The sequence below is a fragment of the Coregonus clupeaformis genome, chromosome 38 (assembly GCF_020615455.1).
Source record: "Coregonus clupeaformis isolate EN_2021a chromosome 38, ASM2061545v1, whole genome shotgun sequence".
NCBI lineage: Eukaryota > Metazoa > Chordata > Actinopteri > Salmoniformes > Salmonidae > Coregonus > Coregonus clupeaformis.
Window position 1 is genome coordinate 6,626,929 of NC_059229.1, and position 26,072 is coordinate 6,653,000.

A 26,072-nucleotide genomic window follows, 5' to 3' on the forward strand; every position below is an offset into this window, starting at 1 on the left:
TGTCCTGGTCTGCTTCTGGGTTCTGGCTTTGTAACTCGTGACAGGGGTTCTTTCTAAAAAAAAAAAAACACCATGAGAAGCACCATTCCCTTACTTTCATACCGTGTAAAACCATCGACACGCACGAAACACAGGTAGAAAAAAGCAACCCATGTTTCTCATCTTTTTATTTGATTAAAAAACAAAAACCCGCAAGTGTTCAAGCCAGCCGGAGCGGTGATCACGTGATTCTCCTGAGAATGATCATGATGTCACACATTGTCGTGGAGACCTAGTATCTACAATACATGAGTCCATTACAAAAAGAAGAGTGACTGTACACGTAACATAAACTCAAAATATGTCTCTATGGTTCTTCCGAGGCTCCATTTTACAATGTATTGCTGTGGGCCTGAAACACAAAATGGCGGTACAGTGGCATAGCCAGCATGTGGATTGAAGTCAATGACGATTGAGGAGGAACGGGAGAAGGAGGGGGGAGGGAGTTCTTCCAGTTGTTCTCAGACTCTAGGTGGATGTCTGTATTGCCTGACTGCTTCTCTCTCCTCTAAGTTCTCTCTGTTTGTTCAAGGATCTAGCGTGGGGGTATGATCAATAGATTTACTTAGGGGTTGGGTGAGGTCAGAGTTAGAAGGGGAGTGGTTTAGAAAAGTTAGGGGATAAATATATACATTCCCAATCTGTCCATGCCTGTTGGCTCTTACTTTGCCTAATTTAGAGCTGAAGAAAGTGCTTGGACCAGCCTTTCTTACCACTGAGGAGAGAGGGATTGAGTAAGGGAGGAGAGAGAAGGACTGCTATACACACAAAGTAGCAACGTACTTTTGAGGAGAAAAATGGGGCGGCACAGCAAAGCTGTAGTCATATTGTAAATACCTTTTCACGTTACTACTAATGACTAATTACTAATATTGGTCTTTCGTTTAATGAATGAATGAATGAGTTAAGGATTGAATGAATACCAAAAGGCAAATTACTGAAAAATAAATGGATTCCACTTTATTTTACAGTCCACTACCTGGGGATAAAAGGCAGAATCTACCGCACACCCAAAACCGATTAGTGATGGTGCTGGAGGCTAAATGGAAAACTGGAGAAACAGGGAAAAGTCTCTGCACACTTCTTTTCAGATGCAAATGTCAGTGAAATGAATCCAAAGCAACATAAGTAATTACCAGGTAGTGGACTGTTGAAGGTCGACTGACCAAAACCTCAGCTACTATTAAAACACCATTGCACACGATTTAGTACCAGGTAGTTACCTATTATTTCGACATCTTTGACGAAACTTCCAGGAAGTATTCATTGCCACCATATATACGTTCTTAGTAAATACCAGACAAACTTTTTGCACTTGACTGTATGCTGCTCTCTAGGCCAGGTCTCCCTCGAAAAAAATATATGAACAAATATAGATTTAAATAAAGCATACATAAAATAAAATGTGAAACCGGACTGTAAAAACTGACAGTCGAGTTACCGCACACCTAATATCTCAGATAACACACACAGGGTCTCCCCCTCACTCCTCACCTTCCAGGGGCTTGACAATCTGCAGGCGATCGGGTAGGTTGGAGCGCAAGCCCCCCGATCCGGCCGAGGAGTGCAGCCAGCTGCCATTGGAGTAGATGGTGCCTGTCGAAGCCACCGAGCTGGACACCAGGCTGTCCCCTCAAAGAAGGGGAGCGTTGAGGCATGGCTCTGTTGGCGGTCAGATAAACAGTGGAGTGCGGCTTTTAGGTCCTGGCCTCCAGGTATGCCCAGACGCTTAGGGCCACTAACACTGAGATCAGAGAGAGATAAAGGAAGGTTAGTGATATACTATACATTGTTGATGCACTAACACTCAGAGTAGAGGTAGAATAGGTTTTGAATACAAATGCACTGCTGTTATTAGTAGACATAGACCAGAGAAATAGAAGCTGTATGTTTGAACATGTAGGAGTGACAGAAGTCCATTAATATACTAATATTTCACTGTTTGTCTACGCCTGTTGTCTGCAAAGCATGTGACAAATACAATTGGATTTTATTTAATTTGAAAAGGAAATACCCTGTGTATCTGTCTGTGTAGATTCTGTATGAGAGTTAATGTAATTCACACATATACACTGTTGCCAGTCTCACCTGTTGTCCCACCTATACACCTCTGCCAGCCTCGATATGGCACTGAGTGGTTTGTCCTCCAAGGTGAGGCTGGTGCTGTCTGAGCCGTAGTAGCTGGTACGGGGGAGTGGAGGCGCGGCTGGAGCGCAGCGACATGGGGCTGGAGCCGGGCACCTGGCCGGGGGAGTGGCACCGCGACCGCAGCCTCGACGCTTGGTTCACCACCTTCACCGTTCCTTTGGCAACCATAGATAAACCATATAGATTAGTGGTGGTGATGAAGTGCCCGTTAATAAGTCTAACATGTATATGTTTATGTCAGTGTATTTGTGCTTGAATATTAGATTTTAAACATTGTATTTGACATATTCTATATTTTGGATCAATAGATGTGCTTGTTATGTCATGCGGTTTTTGTTCAATCAAACATAATTGGTAACATTTCACCTTTGGCACATAACTGACATACCGGTATTGTCATTCGACTGAGCTTAACAGGTTGGAAAAAGCACATTGTCAACGGTGTTTCATGCTTTCACATTGACATCATCACTCACTTGTACTTGGAGGGGGCAGGGACGTCCAAGCCCTTGCGGAAGGTGCCCTCTATCTCTGCTGCCAGGGAGTCACCGCCACCTCCAGTCCCATCAATGTGGATAGGGGGGTGCAACGCCCAGCCAACACCGCCCCCAAAAACAAAGGAGATGATCGTGGACTTCAGGAAACAGCAGAGGGTGCACCCCCCTATCCACATCGACGGGACCGCAGTGGAGAAGGTGGAAAACTTCAAGTTCCTTGGCATACACATCACTGACAAACTGAAATGGTCCACCCACGCAGACAGTGTGGTGAAGAAGGCACAACAGAGCCTCTCCATCCTCAGGAGGCTGAAGAAATTTGGCTTGGCACCTAAAACCCTCACAAACTTTTACAGATGCACAATTGAGAGCATCCTGTCGGGCTGTATCACCTCTTGGTACGACAACTGCACCACCCGCAACCTCAGGGCTCTCCAGAGGTGGTGCGGTCTGCCGAACACATTACCGGGGGCAAACTACCCGCCCTCCAGGACCAGTGGCGGCTCCTGAAAAAATTCTCAGGGGGGGCAATTTTTCTGATGATTTAGGTGACCTACACACATTTAAAAAAAGATATGTCCAGCAACAACATGAAGACAGTGGCAGCATATAAGTCAATACTGATATACACATTACTTGCTTCAAAAAGGCCTCATGGTTGAATTGGAAATATGTGCACCTGAGCAAGCAGGAGCTTTTGATAGAGGCTACTGAAAACATTGATGCAAGTTATTGGTAATAAGAAATTTTTATAGACTTCCATATTCTGCCCTCTTGTATAGATTTGTGAAAATGAACAGTGATAGACATTTTGCCTGAAAACAGAATTTGAAAATAATTCATAGAAAAGGTAAACACAGCTATCTGTATGGCTTTGTAAATATGAACAACCATATTCTGGCCAATTGTATAGATTTGTAAAAAAAATTGTTTACTTTTTTAAAAATGAAAAATAACTATTTTAAACAACATCAACTGTGAACTGATTTGGGCGTGTGTGTGTTAAAGAGACAGACAGGGAGGGACAAAGAGAGAGAGAGGCTACATTACTTGTACTGAAACTGTTCTCTTCTCTCTTTCAATGCAGCAAAGCGGTCAATGACTTTCTCATTGAAATCAGGCATGCTGAGGACTAGTTTACTAGTTACTTTTAGCTTGCTGCATGATCAAATTCAGCTGATGCGCATAGCAATGCACGTAATGGCCTTTCTTGAAATGCTCACGCACCTTTTGCCTTCTCTCGCCTCATCACACTGGCTCCATCGTAAGCTTGCGCAATGAGTTTGACTTTCACGTCGTCGGCAAAAAGACTGTTCAGTCTCTCCAAAAGCACACTGGCGATTGAGACTGAGGGTTGATTCCGAGATGGGAAGGAACTCAAAAAGCGCTCCTGCACTTTGTGGTTGTCTCTTTGATGTGAACTTCTTTCAAAGAGACAATCGAAGTTGCACTGAACGCTATAGCCATCTTGATAGTAGTACGTGAATTGATTGATGCTGCTACCCGCTCTTTTCTTAGTTACGTTCATGGTTACGTTACGTATGACGAAAGCTGCGTAAGTGCAAGCCCTCAGAAACCCATAGAGATTGTATTGAAAGCTCTGAAATTTGAAAAAATAGATTTTACATGGGAGTCTATGACAGACTTCTGGGCGATTTTCAACCTGACTGAAATCGCCCCCAAAAGGGGGGGCCATTTGAAGCACGACTTTAGCCTGATTGGACATTTAGTGGCAGTGTGGCACTGTGGCAGATCAGACGTCTAGATTACAACACTGATAACTACTGTTGCCGTGATATAATTGATTAGAAAAAAAATCCCTTCCTTTTCCCGTTTGGCAGTGCGTCGCCCATATCGCCCTATTGAACACACCGCCCCTGTCCAGGACACCTATAGCACCCGATGTCACAGGAAGGCCAAAAAGATCATCAAGGACATTAACCACCCAAGTCACTGCCTGTTCAACCCGCTATCATCCAGAAGGCGAGGTCAATACAGGTGCATCAAAGCTGGGACCGAGAGAATGAAAAACAGCTTCTATCTCAAGGCCATCAGACTGTTAAATAGCCCTCACTAGCACATTAGAGGCTGCTGCTGCCTATTGAAATCACTGGCCACTTTAAGAAATGGAACACTAGTCACTTTAATAATGTTTACATATCTTGCATTACTCGTCTCATATGTATATACTGTATTCTATAATAGTCTACTGTTTCTTAGTCCATGCCGCTATGTCATTGAAAATACTATTGAATTCCATTCCATTTGTGTGTATTGGGTATATGTTGTGAAATTGTTAGATATTACTTGATAGATATTATTGCACTGTCGGATCTAGAAGCACAAGCATTTCGCTACACCCGCAATAACATCTGCTAAACACGTGTATGTGACAAATAAAATTAGACTTGATTTGATTTGATTTAGCGCTACACCGTGCTGTTGGGCAGGCTCTTTTTGCGCAGGTTCTTAATGTCCTCTCTGGCCTCCCGTAGCATGTCCTCGCACTCTGAGTACTTGTCTTGCAGGTAGTTTATTTGCAGCCAGGGAGTGCCAGAGGTCAGTTAAATACACACTGCTACCGAGGTTACGTACAAGCTTGCCTTGAGGGACATATCTAGGATCAGCTCAGCCTCCTCAAATCCTTGCCTTAAAAATAAGGGGGGAAATCCAAAAACCGACCTTAGATCAGTGTTAAGAGCAACATTATCCTACCTGTTATTGATAGCTCATTGGAGGGTAATGAGTTGTGGATAGTGGGGAAAGTGTGAGGTGGGTCTTATCTCTGATTTGAGCTGTGATTGGCTCTCCCGCAAGGCACTCAGGTGCTGGGTCAGCTCTTTGTTGTCAGTGGTGAGTGGAGAGTTAATACCATGATCGTATCAGTGATACTGTATACCAACTTGATACTCTACACTGCCTTGCAAAAGTATTCATCCCCCTTGGCGTTTTTCCTATTTTGTTGCATTTCAATCTGTAAATTAAATGGATTTTTATTGGGATTTCATGTAATGGACATACCGTTGAAGTCGGAAGTTTACATACACCTTAGCCAAATACATTTAAACTCAGTTTTTCACAATTCCTGACATTTAATCCTAGTAAAAATTGCCTGTCTTAGGTCAGTTAGGATCACCACTTTATTTTAAGAATGTGAAATGTCAGAATAATAGTAGAGAGAATGATTTATTTCAGCTTTTATTTCTTTCATCACATTACCAGTGGGTCAGAAGGTTACATAAACTCAATTAGTATTTGCTAGCATTGCCTTTAAATTGTTTAACTTGAGTAAATCGTTTCAGGTAGCCTTCCACAAGCTTCCCACAATAAGTTGGGTGAATTTTGGCACATTCCTCCTGGTGTAACTGAGTCAGGTTTGTAGGCCTCCTTGCTCGCACATGCTTTTTCAGTTCTGCCCACAAATGTTCAATAGGATTGAGGTCAGGGCTTTGTGATGGCCACTCCAATACCATGACTGTGTTGTCCTTAAGCCATTTTGCCACAACTTGGGAAGTATGCTTGGGGTCATTGTCCATTTGGAAGATCCATTTGCGACCAAGCTTTAACTTCCTGAATGATGTCTTGAGATGTTGCTTCAATATATCCACATAATTTTCCTTCCTCATGATGCCATCTATTTTGTGAAGTGCACCAGTACCTCCTGTAGCAAAGCACCCCCACAGCATGATGCTGCCACCCCCGTGCTTCACGTTTGGGATGGTGTTCTTTGGCTTGCAAGCCACCACCTTTTTCCTCCAAACATAGCGATGGTCATTATGGCCAAACAGTTCTATTTTGGTTTCATCAGACCAGAGGACATTTCTCCAAAAAGTATGTCGATATAGGGCTCGTTTTACTGTGGATATAGATACTTTTGTACCTGTTTCCTCCAGCATCTTCACAAGGTCCTTTGCTGTTGTTCTAGGATTGATTTGCACCAAAGTACGTTAATCTCTAGGAGACAGAACGCGTCTCCTTCCTGAGCGGTATGACAGCTGCATGGTCCCATGGTGTTTATACTTGTGTACTATTGTTTGTACAGATGAACGTGGTACCTTCAGGTGTTTGGAAATTGCTCCCAAGGTTGAACCAGACTTGTGGAGGTCTACAATTTTTAGACTGAGGTCTTGACTGATTTCTTTTGATTTTCTCATGATGTCAAGCAAAGAAGCACTGACTTTGAAGGTAGGCCTTGAAATACATCCACAGGTACACCTCCAATTGACTAACATGATGTCAATTAGCCTATCAGAAGCTTCTAAAGCCATGACATCATTTTCTGGAATTTCCCAAGCTGTTTAAAGGCACAGTCAACTTAGTGTATGTAAACTTCTGACCCACTGGAATTGTGATACAGTGAATTATAAGTGAAATAATCTGTCTGTAAACAATTGTTGAAAAAATATTGTGTCATGCACAAAGTAGATGTCCTAACCGACTTGCCAAAACTATAGTTTGTTAACAAAAAATGTGTGGAGTGGTTGAAAAACAAGTTTTAATGACTCCAACCTAACTGTATGTAAACTTCCGACTTCAACTGTAGTTTCCGTCCTCCTTTGGGTACGTTGACTTCAATACAAAACCTAGGAGGCTCGTGGTTTTCACCCCTTTCCATAGACTTATACAGTAATTATGACAACTTCCAGAGGATTTCCTCTAACCTATCAGAGATCTTGCAGCATGAACTGAAATGTTGTCCACCGAATCAAAGGATCAGAGAATGAATCTAGTACTGAAAGCATTAGCAACAGCTAGCTAGCACTGCTTTCTTCAAAAATGAGAGGGAGAGAGATGTATTTCGTTGTATTTTTTGTTGTAAATTCGAGCATCATGTAGAACCCTAAACCTATCGTTGTTACATTGAACTTGGTGAATGGAATATGAACGACAGTCATCCAATATGCTGTAATAGAAATAAGGCCATGCTCATTAAAAATATTGTTGTCCTCCCTCATCTTAAACGGCACCGACCGCCACTGCTGTAAATATGTTTCTTTCAGCTTTTTAGAGGACAACAACACACCCACAATTATGATATCAGTGTCCTGAAATGCATTGACATCTAGATTTTATCAACAGCCAAATGTATCATGCAGCGTCGGTGTCGTAGACCTACAGAACATGAACTTTAAACCCGTCATAGAGTACAGAGAACGTACATTGCTTGTGATCCTGTGAGTTTACAATGGAGCTAAAATAGCTTTATAATGGCTGATGATGCAAGTAATATTTTCCCTGATGTCACTTATGTAACTGTAATAATCTGTTTCCACTTTTAATTGGGCTGGCCAAAGATGTTTAAATGAGAGAAATGCCACCTGGTGGCAACGAATGGAACAACAGGAAAAACACATTCTAACGCCTGAAGGTGCTACGGTCATCTGTACAAACAATAGTACGCAAGTACAAACACCATGGGACCATGCAGCCGTCATACCACTCAGGAAGGAGATGCGTTCTGTCTCCTAGAGATGAACGTACTTTGGTGCGAAAATTGCAAATCAATCCCAGAACAACAGCAAAGGACCTTGTGAAGATGCTGGAGGAAACAGGTACAAAAGTATCTATATCCACAGTAAAACAAGTCCTATATCGACATAACCTGAAAGGCCGCTCAGCAAGGAAGAAGCCACTGCTCCAAAACCTCCATAAAACAGCCAGACTACGGTTTGCAACTGCACATTGGGACAAAGATCGTACTTTTTGGAGAAATGTCCTCTGGTCTGATGAAACAAAAATAGAACTGTTTGGCCATAATGACCATCGTTATGTTTGGAGGAAAATGATGGTTGCAAGCCAAAGAAGACCATCCCAACCGTGAAGCACGGGGGTGGCAGCATCATGCTGTGGGGGTCCTTTGCTGCAGGAGGTACTGGTGCACTTCACAAAATAGATGGCATCATGAGGAAGGACAATTATGTGGATATATTGAAGCAACATATCAAGACATCAATCAGGAAGTTAAAGCTTGGTCGCAAATGGGTCTTCCAAATGGACAATGACCCCAAGCATACTCCAGTACCTTGACAACAATGTCAAGGTACTGGAGTGGCCATCTCAGAGCCCTGACCTCAATCCTATAGAACATTTGTGGGCAGAACTGAAAAAGCGTGTGCGAGCAAGGAGGCCTACAAACCTGACTCAGTTACACCAGCTCTGTCAGGAGGAATGGTCCAAAATCTTCATCCTCCCTCTACTCTCTCTGCTCTTTCCCTTCCCCCATCTCGCTATCTCCCCTTCCCACTCCCTCTACTCTCTCTGCTCTTTCCATTCCCCCATCTCGCTATCCCCCCTTCCCCCTCCCTCTCTTTCCTGCCCCTCCATTATCCCCTCTCACCTGAGTCCCTCTCCATCCAGCAGCCTACTGTACTCAGCTATCTCCATCTCCAGCCTCATCTTGATGTCCAGGAGGATCTGGTACTCGGAGGCCTGCTGCTGGATGCTGACGTTGAGCTGCTGCAGCTCCTCCTCCATGCTGTTGATATGAACCTGCAGCTGGCTCAGCTGGGAGCCATAGCGACCGTTTATATCAGTGACGCTCTGCTCCAGGTACCCCTTCTAGGAATGTGTTTATGTTTGTAAGGGATGAAGAAGATGGAGAAGGAAGAAAGGAGAGGGAAGTAGAAATTGATAAACAGGGAGATGAAGAAGCGTAGAGATAGTTAGATTGGTGCGCATAAAGGAGTTAGAACACCTTGACATTAGACCACAGTGGAGGTCTGAAAACATCTAACAAACTTTGATTTTGGAGTGTAATGTTCCTTTAACACCTACAGGAATTCCATATTTTAGGAACAGAGATAGGGTAAAGACAAATGCTATATGTTTAGCGATTCTGATTCACTAAGATGGTTTGACATCATACCTGAGTGAGCAGGCCATGCAGTTCAATCTCCAGGCTCTGGAAGGTCCTCTTCAGGTCGGTCACCTGAGACTGAGAGGTCTTCACCTCTGTGGTGCTGGTGGTGATCTGGTTCTGAAGCACCTCCACCTGACATACACAAACACACACACATCGTTTTAGTCAAAAGTATAGTACCACTTGTAGTGTCTAAGCAATTTATGACTTTGCTAACGTTTGCAAATGGTATCTTAGAGGATGTTGATTCAGCTTAGGGAAGTATCTGGAGAGCAGTTCTATAGGGGCACCCTAAAACAGAGGAAGTCTGTTGTGTGGAGTCATGGGATTGGTCTGTAGGGGAAACCACCCATATCATGTCACAGATTATAAATACCATGATTAAAACAAAGGACGGGGAGTAACAACATATTAGATCGGGTCCGTTGTTCTCCAGATGCCTGCAGAAGTCTGTAAATTGACACTGAAATCTTTTGATATAATAAACCTTTATAATCAAAGTACAGTGTAAGCGGACTCCTTGTTCTCACAGCATAATAGGCATCATTATTTAGTTACTACACACTTCACAAAACACATTTAGGGACCCGGGCCCACACACTTTGAGGACCCCTGTCCTATTTTCAGAGGTTGATTCACCTTGCTCATGTCCACTGAGGAAGCACAGTCCATCTCCACATTCACAGCACCACACTGCTGCGGCCGCATCAACTGCATCTCCTAACAACAGGAAAAGTGGGACAAAACCGCTGGAAAACTGCATCCCACCGGACTAATTGAGGCTACTCGAACCGACACCGCTACGGGAGCTGTAGCTACGGCTACTACTGCGACTGGCTACAATGGACATAGCGAGAGATGGTCTGGCGATGCATCCTGGGAGGTTAAAGTGCATTCTTCCGAGTTTGAGGTGACAGGTAAAATAACCCCCTTTGTGTCCTTGAGCTTCTTATGCAGTTGGATTAAGCATGATTGATTACGTCACAACTGTTCCTTGGAATGAAAGTGTATCTAATTGTTTTGTTCAGTAGGTGGGTACAGGGCTTGCAACAACTATGTAACAAGAGACATCAAGTCACGAAGGACTTCAAGGGAAATTAATGGTTCAGTAAAGGTTGTGGTTTATGAAGGGCAGTGTGTTTGACAAAAAAAAGACAAATCAGACAGCTAGAGATTCTCTAGAAATTCAGTGGATGTGTTTTGTAAAGCTGACATTCCATGGCTTCAGACATCCATTTTCAATTACATTTTGGTTTGTTTACTGAAATTGGCAATGTTTTTAATATATTTTAATATATAATTGTCCTGGATTTGTAGGCTTAATATTGTATCTGTTATGTTATTATTTTAACAAACTAAAATGTTGCACCAAGTCACTTGATCACTTACATTTGATGATTTTCTATCATTCTATCCATTTGAAAAGATGGGCAGTAAAAGTCATATTTTTGAAATGTAGATAACCATTATGATCTGTTCATAAATTCAACATATTCAATTGTGTTACTTTGTCTACTTGCTCTCAGATTAGTTGGTTTGGATAGTGTGTTTAATCATTGTCAAAGTTGTGTAGTAGGTATTCTTACTAAAATAGAATGTTGCCCTAAGTCACTTTGATGTTGTCATTCTTTCTTTATGAATTCTAAGATGTACTGTACAGTAACTATACCCTTATTTGAAATATCAATAAACCTCATAATTCCTCACATTCCATTTTGCCTACTCAGTACTTGCTCTCAGATGTTGGTTTGGATAGTGTGTTTCATTCAAGGGAAAAGTGTATGCAAAACAGCCAGAAAACAGGCTGAATAAATTGAACAGTTTCATTCCAAAATGCTATATATCCATTTTCAGAAATGTTGGTAAATTAGCTTTTATTGTTTTTTCACTATCTAATGAGTTTGTTCAATGACAAACATGTATTTGTTAGTACTGCTAGGTTTCACACAGTCCAATTTAACAAATAACTAAAATTATTATAAAGAAATATACAAATGATACATTTGTGACATATTTAAAAATGTTTTACTAATAAATTATTCAGTACAGTAATATGAGATCTGTATGTAGAACATTTACATTTGACATTTTAGTCATTAGCAGATGCTCTAATCCAGAGCAATTTACAGAAAGCACATTCATTTTAAACTAGCTAGGTGAGACAACCACATCCCAGCTAGCACATAACGTTCTGAGAACCACATGTTTCTTAGAGCTTGGTGAGAGCGTGGTTGTCCTATGGTTAATTGCGTACAACCTTCCCATAACACAGAGATTCCCAAAGATTTTTGGCCCGCGGTCTCATTTTGATATCAAAAAATGTTTGCGACCCCACCATGTAAAAAAAGTGATGTAATCAACGGTCAATGTTTACTTTTTTAATTGGGGGGTATGACAGTCTATGATGTTATTTTCCCCCAAGTCTGATTTAGTGCCTGGTCTTGTCCATTATGTTCTAATGAGGCTTGTGGGCATTGTAGAGGGAAACATAAAACATATCTGTTCCTGGGAGTCTTGTCTTTCAGTGATGGGGTCATAATATTTTGTAGCTTAAACAATTGAAAAGATAGTCACATTTTTTGGAAGAAAACAGAAACCGCTTGTCACGATGCCCACCAAACACCACAGGGGAGGGACCGGGTGGGCACTCCGCTTAGGCGGCGGATCCGGCTCCGGGCCTGATCCCCGCTCCCTCTCCAACCCCCAAAGTACCCCTGGTCCGGTCTGGCCCCGCTGGCCGGAGCTGGACTGCACACTGGTGGAGCGGATTGCTCTAGCTCCGGCGTGAAGCATCTGACCGGTGCCGGACCAGCCACCGGTGGAACAGGCACGGGCCGTGCCGGACTGACGACGCACACCACTGGCTTGGTGTGGGGAGCAGGAGCGGGCCGCGCCGGGCTGGCGCAAACGCACCACTGACTTGGTGCGGGGAGCAGGAGCGGGCCGCACCCGGGCTGACGAGCGCACCACTGTCTTGGTGCGGGGAGCAGGAACGGGCCGAGCTGGGCTGATCGAAACGCACCACTGACTTGGTGCGGGGAGCAGGAATGGGCCGGACCGGGCTGACGACGCGCACCACTGACTTGGTGCGGGGAGCAGGAACGGCCGCACCGGGCTGATGCAAACGCACCACCGACTTGGTGCGGGGAGCAGGAGCGGGCCGCGCTGGGCTGACGCAAACGCACCACTGACTTGGTGCGGGGAGCAGGAGCGGGCCGGACCGGGCTGACGAAGCGCACCACTGACTTGGTGCGGGGAGCAGGAACGGGCGTGCCGGGCTGACGAGCGCACCACTGACTTGGTGCGAGTGGCAGGAACAGGCCGGACCGTACTGGGAACACACACCACTGGCCCCACGTGGGGATCAGGAACAGGCCGGACCGGACTGGCAACACACGCCAGTACCTCTCGCCGTGCCTCTACATCCTCCCTTCCCCCTGGTGACCAGTGACTCCCGTAACCTGGCGGCCTCCTGCTGCCCCGTCGTCCACGGCGTTAGCCCCCCCCTAAAAAATGTATGGGCTTCACTCCTACCCGTGGACCAGGTCTCCATGCTCCTCGCCAGCCTTTCGCCCTTCTGCCTCCACGTCAAGCCCCTCTCTTCCTCACATGGCTTGACCCAGTCGAGGAGGCGAAGGAGATCCGCTAGAGATCTCTCAGGCGCAGGCTCCTGGACTAGTTTTTTTTTTTTTTTTTTTTTTTTGGGGGGATGGATCAGCTTAATATTGCAGATAGATTGTATCTTCTATCAATGTAATTGTCTGCATCACTTCCAATCCCCCATGTTTATTTTTATTTTTTATATATATATTCCCCTTTATTACTTTTCAACCCCACCATCCTTTCCCTACTTGGAGTAAATTAGTGAACAACAACGCCCAGGCCTCTACTTCCGGTCTATACTTACTATCTACACCTTATGGACAGAGTTAATTTTACAATAATTCTATATCTATATATATATATATATATATATATATATATATATATATATTTATTTATTTTTTTGCTCCTGAACTTCTTCTACTCTCAACCTCTCCGATCATTTTCATGATGTCCATCCGGTTTGCTTCTAAATGCCATATCTTTCTAACTGTGCTCTTTCCCAAAAGCTCCCAACATACAACCTATATACTTATTATGGACACAGTATGCTTACATTATTAGCTATCTTTGTTATTATTTGTTGTTATTTGTTATTAGTCCCATCCTTCAACTCTATTCAATACCTCCCATCTATCTCTTAACACCATCCATATAGGATTTCTATTTGCCATATATATTTCGACCTTACTGTGATGTTTTACAAAAGTTCTGAACCTTTCTATTCTCATTGCTTCTACAGATTGTGAATTAAAAATAAACATTTTTGCTAAAAGTATTATTATATTATTGATTGATTGACTGTGACTTTTCAGATCACCCAGTAATGCTATCTGCAAGGTTAGTTCCAGGTAAATATTGCAATCCTTTAGCCATTCCTGGACCTGTGTCCAAAAACAAGCTACAAATGGACAGAACCAAAACAAATGATCTAATGATTCTATCTCTTCACAGCAAAATCTGCAGAGCTGGGAAGATTGTATCCCCCATATAAATAACATTCTATTGGTAGCAAGAATTTTATATAATAATTTAAATTGAAAGATTCTAATTTTTGAATCCGGTGTCGTTTTTGCGTGTCAGTTCATAAACACTATGCCATGGGATCGGTACGTCAAAGATCTCTTCCCAACTATTTTGCAATCTATATGGGGACGGCTGTCAATCCTTTGGTCCTTAAGTGAAACTGATATACTTTTTTATTTATCACAGTTTTCCTTAACCAATTATGTTCTTTAATGCAAGGCCGACAGACAAGTTCCTTACTTTCTCCCCCTTCAACTTTCCTCTTCCACTTTTGCGGTAAGGCTACAATTATTTGGTTGTAATTCTGGGTAGAGCAGACATTTCCATATGTTTTTGTTAGCTGCATGTGCGACATAACTCCACCAGTCCTACCGATGATATCATTTACGAAGATTATACCTTTTTAAACATTCTGTCAAAAAATAAAGGTTTTTTGTCAATTAGTATATTTGAATTTAACCACAATATTTGTTGCATTATTTGTTCTGTCGTTTCTGGAGGATTAAATTGAAATTGCAACCAACTTTCTATGGCTTGTTTTAGAAATAGTGACATTTGGGAGATTATTTCCTTTTCAAATAACTGAAAGTGAGAGGTTGTAATCTGAATAAAGGGAAAAAGGCCTTTCTTGAACAGTGGGTGAGACAATCTTACTAATTTGCTTGAGAACCAGTTCGGATTTAAGTATAACTTTTGGATGACTGAAGATTTTAGTGATAGGTCTAATGCTTTAATATTTAATAATTTCTGTCCTCCGAATTCATATTCATTATATAAATATGCTCTTTTAATTTTGTCTGGCTTGCCGTTCCAAATAAAATTGAATATTTTTTCTCATATAATTTAAAAAAACTGTTTGCTAGGCGTAGGCAAGACCATAAGCAAATAGGTAAACTGGGATAATACTAAAGAGTTAATCAGGGTGATTTTTCCACAAATTGACAGGTATTTTCCTTTCCATGGTAGTAAGATCTTATCTATTTTTGCTGACTTTCTATTAAAATGTATTGAAGTGAGATCATTTATTTCCTTTGGGATATGTATTCCGAGTATATCTACATCACCATCAGACCATTTTATTGGTAAACTACATGGTAATGTAAAAATTGTATTTTTAGTGATCCAATACGTAATATAGTACATTTGTCATAATTTGGTTTTAATCCAGAGAGGTTAGAAAATGTATCTAGATCCTCTATGAGGCTGTGGAGGGATTCTAGTTGTGGATCTAAAAGAAAACATGAATCATCTGCGTACAATGACACCTTTGTTTTTAAGCCCTGTATTTCTAATCCTCTGATATTATTATTGGATCTGATTTTAATAGCTAACATCTCGATGGCCACAATAAATAGATATGCCGATAGTGGACAACCTTGTTTCACTCCTCTTGACAGTTTAAAACTTTCTGAGAAATAGCCATTATTTACTATTTTACACCTAGGGTTACTATACATGATTTTGACCCATTTTATAAGAGATTCTCCAAAATTGAAATGCTCCAGGCATTTATATATAAATTCCAGTCGAACTTTATCAAATGCCTTTTCGAAGTCTGCTATGAATAACAGGCCTGGTTTCCCATATTTTTCATAGTGTTCTATTGTTATACTCCTGGACTTGCTGCTTGGTCCAGTCTTGGTGGGATCTTCTGTCACGATCGTCGAACAGAGATGAGGACCAAGGCGCAGCGTTGCAGGCAAACATACTCTTTAATTAGAGACACGATCAAAAACAACAAACGATACGTGACAGTTCACGGTCTAACATAAACAGACTAGAAACAAGATCCCACAAACACAAATGGGAAACAGACAGTTTAAATATGGCTCCCAATCAGAGACAACCAACGACAGCTGACACTCGTTGCCTCTGATTGGGAGCCACTCAGGCCAACATAGAAATACACATACTAGATAAACAAATGAAATGCACACCCTGGCTCAACATACAAGTGACCCCAGAGCCAGGGCGTGACACCGCTCTGTTTATTACCACCGTATCTGACGTAACCCCAGTTCTATGAACCAAGCACAATCATTTTTATTTATTTCAGAGTTTCTCTCCCTATTTTTTAATCAGGCGACCCAAAGTTTGGGAAATGCTGCCATAACATTTCCTACAGGTTTCCTCATGGTTCTATTTAAAGTCATGTTCTCAAAACATTCAGAGAACGTTAAGAAACAACGTTCTTCTGTGGGAATTTCAGTACTTCAGCATGACATTTTCTGCAGGTTTCCTCTTGGTTCTATTTAAAGTAATGTTCTCAGAACATTAAGAAAACTTTCCATGAAATCCACAAGAAAACATGAGTAACGTTCAAAGAATGTTCTAATAATGTTATTTAAAAACAAACAGAATACATTCCATTCTTAGCATCAACAAAACTCTGACTATCCTCTATCTTGTTAAGTGTGTTCAGGTGTGTTGGCCACTTCCACTAATTGGCCACACCTGATCTTAATGAGTGCTTTTTTCCTTTGAAATAGGATCTGTTTGAATAAACTAAAATGAACAGCTTTGTATGAGTAAAAAAACACATGGCATGCTAGCTCCATCCTGGTGCCGCAGTGGACTAATTCCATGGATAGACCAGAAGATCATAGGTTCGAATCTTACAGACGCCATGCCACAATAAAAAATTAATGGGTTTGCATGATTACTGACTAGGTAAATTCATTTATATCTGTGCTTGGAGTTCACAACAACTAAACTAGCAGTGTTATTTTAAAGTCTTTTTTAAACATGTTCTCAGAACATTATTTAATTACCTCCCAGGAAAACATTCAGGGAACCATAGTAAAACATTATCTGAACCTATTTGCAACTTAAAAGTGTATTTTCCCAGAATAGGAGAATATTTCACTTTCGTTAAAAAGCTTTAACGGTCAGGAAACGTACGGCTTCGTTCCCAGAACCAATGGGAAACCAAAAACGTACGTTCCCACAACTTCCAAGGAAACACATGTGCTAGCTGGGATATCACAGTCAAATATACAGGAGAGGAACATTATATTTCAGCTAAACAATGGATTTATAGCATTATGCAACAAAAAAATGTCATTCTTCTAAAATCTAGGAATAAAAAATCTGAGAACAGTAATATTTTACAAACACATGAAGGTACCCATAAGCAATCATTTCTGATGAAATAAAAAGTTGTGAAAAATATGTGGATATATCGTTTTGGAAATAAACCTTTCAATGATTAATGACTTCTCCATGATTAAATCAAATGATGTCTACTGATGGACAGATGGACCTTTACTTTCCTACATACTGAGGCTGGATTTCAGTCAAACCTGTATGTTTACACGCTCTCTTTGTTTAGTAAGAACTGTCCAAGCTCACACACTAATTCTGAAAAGCATCAACCTGTTAGAGGAGTCTGTATTTTGATTTTTACAGTAGTGAAAACCATTCTATGATTTTATTTGATCATGGGGAAAATGAGCTGCTGTGCAAGCACTGCAAGGCAGGTTAGACTGAATTGAGCCATGTAATGATGATGAATGAGTCCTACCTTGTCAGCGCATGAACAGACATATCCCCAGGCCATTTCACCTGAACAAAAATCATTAGTGATGAATAGCACACAGATACAGTGCCTTCAGAAAGTATTCATACCCCTTGACTTATTCCACATTTTGTTGTGTTACAGCCATTCAATATGGAATACAAATAATTATAACAGCACCCAAATACACCAAATACCCCGTAATGACAAAGTGAAAACTTATTTTTGCACATTTATTGAAAATGAAATACAGAAATATTACATTTACATAAGTATTCATGCCCCTGAGTCAATGCATGTTGGAAGCACCTTTGGCAGCGATTACAGCTGTGAGTCTTTCTGGATAAGTCTCTAAGAGCTGTACACACCTGGATTGTACAATATTTGCACATTATTCTTTATAAAATTCTTCAAGCTCTGTCAAGTTGGTTGTTGATCATTGCTAGACAGCCATTTTCAAGTCTTGCCATAGATTTTCAAGACGATTTAAGTCAAAACTGTAACTACGTCACTCAGGAACATTCAATGTTGTCTAAGTAAAAAACTACAGTGTATATTTGGCCTTGTGTTTTAGGTTATTGTCCTGCTGAAAGGTGAATTTGTCTCCCAGTGTCTGTTGGAAAGCAGACTGAACCAGCTTTTACTCTAGGATTTTGCCTGTGCTTATCTTTATTCAGTTTATTTTTATAAAGAAAAAACTCCCTAATCCTTGCCGATGACAAGCATACCCATAACATGATGCAGCCTCCACCATGCTTGAAAATGTGTAGAGTGGTACTCAGTGATGTATTGTTTTGGATTTGCCCCAAACATAACGCTTCGTATACAGGACATGAAGTTAATTTCTTTGCCACATTTTTTGCAGTTTTATTTTAGTGCCTTATTGCAAACAGGATGCATGTTTTGGAATATTTGTATTCTGTACAGGCTTCCTTCTTTTCACTCTGTCATTTAGGTTAGTATTGTGGAGTAGCTACAATGTTGTTGATCCATTCTCAGTTTTTTCCTATCACAAGCACTAAACTCTGTAACTCTTTTAAAGTCACCATTGGCCTCATGGTGAAATCCCTGCGCAGTTTCTTTCCTGAGTTAGGAAGGACACCTGTATCTTTGTAGTGACTGGGTGTATTGATACACCACCCAAAGTGTAATTAATAACGTCACAATGCTCAAAGGGATTTCAACGTCTGCTTTTATTTAGTTTTTACCCATCTACCAATAGGTGCCTTTCTATGCGAGGCATTGGAAAACCTGCCTGGTCTCTGTGGTTGAATCTGTGTTTGAAATTCACTGCTCGACTGAGGGACCTTACAAATAATTGTATGTGTGGGGTACAGAGATGAGGTAGTCATTAAAAAATCATTTTAAACACTATTATTGCACACAGAGTGAGTCCATGCAGCTTATAATGTGACTTGTTAAGCTTATTTTTACTCCTGAACTTATTTAGGCTTGCCATAACAAAGGGGTTGAATACTTATTGACTCAATACATTTCAGCTTTTCACTTTTAATGAATTTGTAAAAATGTCTAAAAACATATTTCCACTTTAACGTTATGGGGTATTTTGTGTAGGCCAGTGACACAAAATCGAAATTGTATCAATTTAAAATTCAGGCTGGAACACAACTAAATGTGGAAAAAGTCAAGGGGTATGAATACTTTCTGAAGAATCTGTAAGCAGACATTTTTATTTTTTACCTCAAAGCCACAAAAGTAACGAATCATTAATACACGGTGGACCCACAAGACGACGTGATGAATGATCCACATGCCTCGCTATGTAAACTCATCCCCATCAAGACTTCACTGTCGCAATCCTCAAACCACCACCCATTGAAACCCCAAGGCCCCCCTATTCAGCCAATACACTTGTACATTAAAAAATCACTTAACTTAATGGCCTCTATGTATTTTCTGGTGACGCAAAAGGTTAAAAGGGAGTGTTTGACTTGACTCTTCTTTGGCACTGTGTGATGAGAGGTATTTCCAGGGAATGTCTGGGAAACCAAGACACCATTGCGTGCCTAATCACTTGGCAGGCCTTCTGCTACTTCTACGGTTTTCTTTGTTTCTATTATCACAGGTAGAGATATTTATGTTCTGCCTCGATTAGCGTAAGACGGTAACAAAAGTAAAAGGGTGTGTCCTAATTGTCTTTGGCCTACGTGCAATTCCTTCCAAATGTCAGTTGGAATGCCTGTGTGTCTGGGCTCATATGATAAAGCAGGTATGTAGGGGAGTGGTATACCTCCTTTACTGGAAGTTACACCAGTAAAAAAGAGGGACACAGCACAGACTGGTCCAGCACAATTTGGAGGGCTGGAGGTGGAATGACACTAACAAAATAGGTGTATTTTGAATCTACGACATCAAGAATCTTACATCCTTTTTTGCTTTAATGATCAGTTTCTCCGTAACTCTCTCTTCCACACCTACGTCTCAAAACTGAATGAACAATAACTCGCACGCACCTCAATTACCCCAGTTACCACACACACACACCTCCAATCTTCCTAGGAAAGAGCCGCCCTATGCATTATCATCACCCTTGGAGTGCCAGAAACTGACAGACTGGCTGGCAGTTTTTCTATATAAATGAGTTGATACTTTACATTACTGTGAAGTGCACAATGAAAAGAGACATCAGGTCCATGTTAAACCATTATCTTTTGTTTCTATTTCCATAACAGCATATCACTTTGGCTGTGGTATCCTGACAACAATTACAGTGTATTTTTAAATGTATTTTCTATTGACAAGCTTCATTGACAACATTCTAAATGGATATCATATCTGTATGAATTGGATTAAAAAACGATTTACAGCTTTTAAAGACTATATTATATACAGAAGATACTTCCTTGACTATTTAGAAAATCTATAGGTAAACAACTCTAATGTTGTTTCCAGTCAATGATGCTCTCTTTAGTCCAGATAAGAGTGGAGGATGTACGTCACCACACACTGTCCACTTAACCCTTCCTCATTGGTTGTTTAGGTTACGCCTTAACGATATCTCTGTCATAATCATTTTACAACTAGGTCTATATTAAGATCAACAGTAATGATACGGTGCCGTTGTGTTTCTAAGTGATGGACCACTTGCCACTTATTCCATGGTATTTTCAATGATCGATCCATGGTTTTCGTTGCATTTCAATGCAAGTGGAAGTTAGAGTTGGTGGACCTTGGCCTTGGATACAGGTGTTATGACAGGGTTGTAGACTTCTGTAACAACAACCACTATTGAACGTCTAACTGAGTTTTACTTTATTGTCTCACATTTCCAGGTGAACGATTAGAATATTGATGCGCCCCGCCTGAATGCAGAATGGCACCAAGTATCCATTACGCATGGCGTTTCCATCATTTTCAATCAATCAAGGGATCTATCTTGGACATTGTTATCAGACATTGCTCTGACCATATTGGTTAAATATACATTTGTGTATAAAAGACCTGACATAGAGAACTGGCAATATCATTGGCACTTGCTGACTACGTTTTGTATAGACTGTTACATATGATCACCTCTCTTTTAAAGTAATTGTCATTTTCACACAAAAAATTGCATTTTGCATTTCCTACTTTTAATAATCTAAAGCTATATTGTTAGAAAACTCTTCTTCTGCGTCCAGGCATGGCAATGAGTGGATTGTTGGTGTGCGCCCTCATGGCAGCGCTAGTGGGGGTTGGTTTGACATCGCCCGTGTCCAAGTCGGATGACAACACCAAACAGGGTGGGATACTGCCACAGCTACTGGCCAGGAGGGAGGCAGTGAGGAATGCTGCAGAGAACGTCGCTAGGCGGGAGCAAGACACTCAAATGAGCATGGCACGGATGGAGAGGATGGCGCACCTGTCGGAGGACCAGCGCGAGTTGATGTCCAAGCAAATCATACAGGCCATCTCAGGTACGTGGTGAGTGTGAGTGTGAGTGTGAGTGTAGGTGTGAGTGTGAGTGTAAGTGAGAGTGAGAGTGAGAGTGAGAGTGAGAGTGAGAGTGAGAGTGAGAGTAAGAGTGTGAGTGAGAGTGAGAGTGAGAGTGAGAGTGAGAGTGTGAGTGAGAGTAGGAGTGAGAGTGAGAGTGAGAGTGAGAGAGAAAGAGAGACACCCACATCTACCGTGGCAAATGTGAAGTGTATCGTCGTTCGGTTGAGCACTTAAACGCACATTTAACTTTTCTGTTTGGTTCATATAAGTTTGTATTGTTCGCAGAGATGATGAACGAGTGTTAGGACCGGGACTACCAAGGATGGGTAGATTTTGGACGGCGGAGTGCAGAGTAGAGACGTACCACAACCCAACTGAGGAACGTCTGCCTGCACTGGCGTTACTCAGGAATCCATCCCTATTTGAAATATATTGTATATAATCATTGGCTTACGTCATGACTTTTAATCCAAGTGTCATAATAAACACGTTTGCAGTATATACGTCTACAGGCATTTCTTGATTTCATTAGGACATGGGCCGGTTTCCACTAAGGACATGCGCCGGTTTCCCGGAAACAAAATCTACATTGAGTGTTCATTTTAGTTTAGGACAAGGCTTAATGTGTCCAGGAAACCGGCCCTTCGAGTAGAAAAATAACACACATGCACGTGTGTCTGATGGAAATAAAATGTACTTTTTAATTTACAGGTGGTACAATTTATAAACACATACAACTCAGTGATTATAACAAATAATTCAGCAAAGAGTCCATTTCAACATCTGAAACATATGCATTGCTGTTTGGTTCATTTTCTTCCGACTATAAATTGTCATCATTTGCTATAATTTTCCCCTTTTGATCTGCAGTATCCTATGCCTTTTATATACAATTGATTGTCCAGACAGCCGAAAGAGCATCCCAAAAAAAAACATGCAGTCCATGATCATTTGGTTTTGTACCTTTCTTTTCTCGGGTGACACCTTGCTTGCATCTTTTTGTTTCTTCATAAGGTATCCCACTCAGTACAATCACATTGGAGGAATTCACTTTGAATGCACAACTTCATTTTTTCATACAGCACACTTTCATTATTCCTTATGATATGAATAGCATTTGTACCAACAATACTTTAGTTTAAGGTCTGTTAACACAGATCCAGCACATAGACTAGTGTCGAGACCTTTTACTGTCCCCTTCTGTTGTCTTTGATACAACATGGTAGACTACCTGAATGCTTTTGGTGAGGTTCGAATAAATGCACAAGTTTACAATGACTGACATAATTGACAGCATTTCGAAGTAAAGCATTTTACAATGACTTGCAGCAGGTGATGTGTGATGCCATACAAACGCACAGTACTGCTAGTGCTAAATGAGGACATTTGGGGAAAGAGCAGAGTAGTATACCTCAGTGAATGTCAATAATGTCACAAACTTTCAGTAAATTCAGTCAGTGTATCAGTCTCTCCACCATTCTGTAATGGGGAGTGATTGAAGTGTTAGTGGTTTTACCACAGTAAAGTGAATGTGGTTAATACCCACAAATGCTTCATTTTCTAATAGCAGCTATATATTGCAAAAGGACATACTGAATTCCAGTGCATCTTGTTTTCTTTTAGTGTGACAAACTAACCGCTGCGGTCAGTTTGGTGGTTCTTAAAAAACGATACCTTGAATCTTTCCCAACATAATGAAAAGGTAATGTGATTGTATTTGAAGGTAAAAAATAAATTATATTTGAAAACATATGGTTTGGTTCTTTCTAAAAAAAAAACACCACGAGAAGCACCATTCCCTTACTTTCATACCGTGTAAAACCATCGACACGCACAAAACACAGGTAGAAAAAAGCAACGCATGTTTCTCATCTTTTTATTTTATTAAAAAACAAAAACCTGCAAGTGTTCAAGCCAGCCGGAGCGTTGATCAGGTGATTCTCCTGAGAATGCTCATGATGTCAAACATTGTCGTGGAGACCTAGTATCTACAATACATGAGTCCATTACAAAAAGAAGAGTGACTGTACACGTAACATAAACTCCAAATATGGCTCTATGGTTCTTCCGAGGCTCCATTTTACAATGTATTGCTGTGGGCCCGAAACACAAAATGGCGGAACGTTGGCATAGCCAGCATGTGGATTGAAGTCAATGACGATTGAGGAGGAACGGGAGAAGGAGGGGGGAGGGAGTTCTCCCAGTTGTTCTCAGACTCTAGGTGGATGTCTGTATTGCCTGACTGCTTCTCTCTCCTCTCCGTTCTCTCTGTTTGTTCAAGGCTCTAGCGTGGGGGTATGATCAATAGATTTACTTAGGGGTTGGGTGGGGTCAGAGTTAGAAGGGGAGTGGTTTAGAAAAGTTAGGGGATAAATATATACATTCCCAATCTGTCCATGCCTGTTGGCTCTTACTTTGCCTACTTTAGAGCTGAAGAAAGTGCTTGGACCAGCGTTTCTTACCACTGAGGAGAGAGGGATTGAGTAAGGGAGGAGAGAGAAGGACTGCTATACACACAAAGTAGCAACGTACTTTTGAGGAGAAAAATGGGGCGGCACAGCAAAGCTGTAGTCATATTGTAAATACCTTTTCACGTTACTACTAATGACTAATTACTAATATTGGTCTTTCGTTTAATGAATGAATGAATGAGTTAAGGATTGAATGAATACCAAAAGGCAAATTACTGAAAAATAAATGGATTCCACTTTATTTTACAGTCCACTACCTGGGGATAAAAGGCAGAATCTACCGCACACCCAAAACCGATTAGTGAAGGTGCTGGAGGCAAAATGGAAAACTGGAGAAACAGGGAAAAGTCTCTGCACACTTCCATTCAGATGCAAATGTCATTGAAATGAATCCAAAGCAACATAAGTAATTACCAGGTAGTGAACTGTTGAAGGTCGACTGACCAAAACCTCAGCTACTATTAAAACACCATTGCATACGATTTAGTACCAGGTAGTTACCTATTATTTTGACGTCTTTGACGAAACTTCCAGGAAGTATTCATTGCCACCATATATACGTCCTTAGTAAATACCAGCCAAACTTTTTGCACTTGACTGTATGCTGCTCTCTTGGCCAGGTCTCCCTCGAAAAAAATATATGAACAAATATAGATTTAAATAAAGCATACATAAAATAAAATGTGAAACCGGACTGTAAAAACTGACAGTCGAGTTACTGCATACCTAATATCTCAGATAACACACACAGGGTCTCCCCCTCACTCCTCACCTTCCAGGGGCTTGACAATCTGCAGGCGATTGGGTAGGTTGGAGCGCAAGCCCCCCGATCCGGCCGAGGAGTGCAGCGAGCTGCCATTGGAGTAGTTGGTGCCTGTCAAAGCCACCGAGCTGGAGACCAGGCTGTCCCCTCAAAGAAGGGGAGCTCTGAGACATGGCTCTGCTGGCAGTGAGATAAACAGTGGAGTGCGGCTTTTAGGTCCTGGCCTCCAGGCATGCCCAGACGCTTAGGGCCACTAACACTGAAATCAGAGAGAGATAAAGGAAGGTTAGTGATAGACTATACACTGTTGATGCACAAACACTCAGAGTAGAGGTAGAATAGGTGTTGAATACAAATGCACTGCTGTTATTAGTACACATAGACCAGAGAAATAGAAGCTGTATGTTTGAACATGTACGAGTGACAGAAGTCCATTAATATACTAATATTTCACTGTTTGTCTACGCCTGTTGTCTGCAAAGCATGTGACAAATAAAATTAGATTTTATTTAATTTGAAAAAGAAATACTCTGTGTATCTGTCTGTGTAGACTCTGTATGAGAGTTAATGTAATTCACACATATACACTGTTGCCAGTCTCACCTGTTGTCCCACCTCTGCCAGCCTCGATATGGCACTAGGTGGTTTGTCCTCCAAGGTGAGGCTGGTGCTGTCTGAGCCGTAGTAGCTGGTACGGGGGAGTGAAGGCGCGGCTGGAGCGCAGCGACATGGGGCTGGAGCCGGGCACCTGGCCGGGGGAGTGGCACCGCGACCGCAGCCTCGACACTTGGTTCACCACCTTCACCGTCTCAAACACGCGCCACGGGTGGTTCCTTTGGCAACCATAGATAAACCATATAGATTAGTGGTGGTGATGAAGTGCCCGTTAATAAGTCTAACATGTATATGTTTATGTCAGTGTATTTGTGCTTGGATATTAGATTTTAAACATTGTATTTGAAATATTCTATATTTTGGATCAATAGATGTGCTTGTTATGTCATGCAGTTTTTGTTCAATCAAACATACTTTGTAACATTTCACCTTTGGCACATAACTGACATACCGGTATTGTCATTCGACTGAGCTTAACAGGTTGGAAAAAGCACATTGTCAACGGTGTTTCATGCTTTCACATTGACATCATCACTCACTTGTACTTGGAGGGGGAAGGGACGTCCAGGCCCTTGCGGAAGGTGCCCTCTATCTCTGC

General features: G+C 41.4%; 1 protein-coding gene and 1 long non-coding RNA gene across 2 annotated transcripts; one reads left to right on the forward strand and one right to left on the reverse strand.

Annotated features, from left to right (window-relative positions):
- Window positions 1-1,522: 1,522 nt before the first annotated feature.
- LOC121533013 (keratin, type I cytoskeletal 19-like) lies at window positions 1,523-10,260 on the reverse strand. The gene is made up of 5 exons (XM_041838781.2): window positions 10,183-10,260; window positions 9,550-9,675; window positions 9,022-9,242; window positions 2,128-2,220; window positions 1,523-1,664 (listed from the first exon to the last, which is right to left on the reverse strand). Exons 1-5 carry the CDS (start codon window positions 10,258-10,260, stop codon window positions 1,523-1,525), a joined length of 660 nt encoding a protein of 219 aa, XP_041694715.2.
- An 11,155-nt stretch (window positions 10,261-21,415) lies between these two features.
- On the forward strand, window positions 21,416-22,124 carry LOC121534040. Its single transcript, XR_005994532.1, has 2 exons — window positions 21,416-21,606; window positions 21,911-22,124. It is a non-coding gene; the product is annotated as an uncharacterized LOC121534040 (long non-coding RNA).
- The last annotated feature ends 3,948 nt before the right edge of the window (window positions 22,125-26,072 follow it).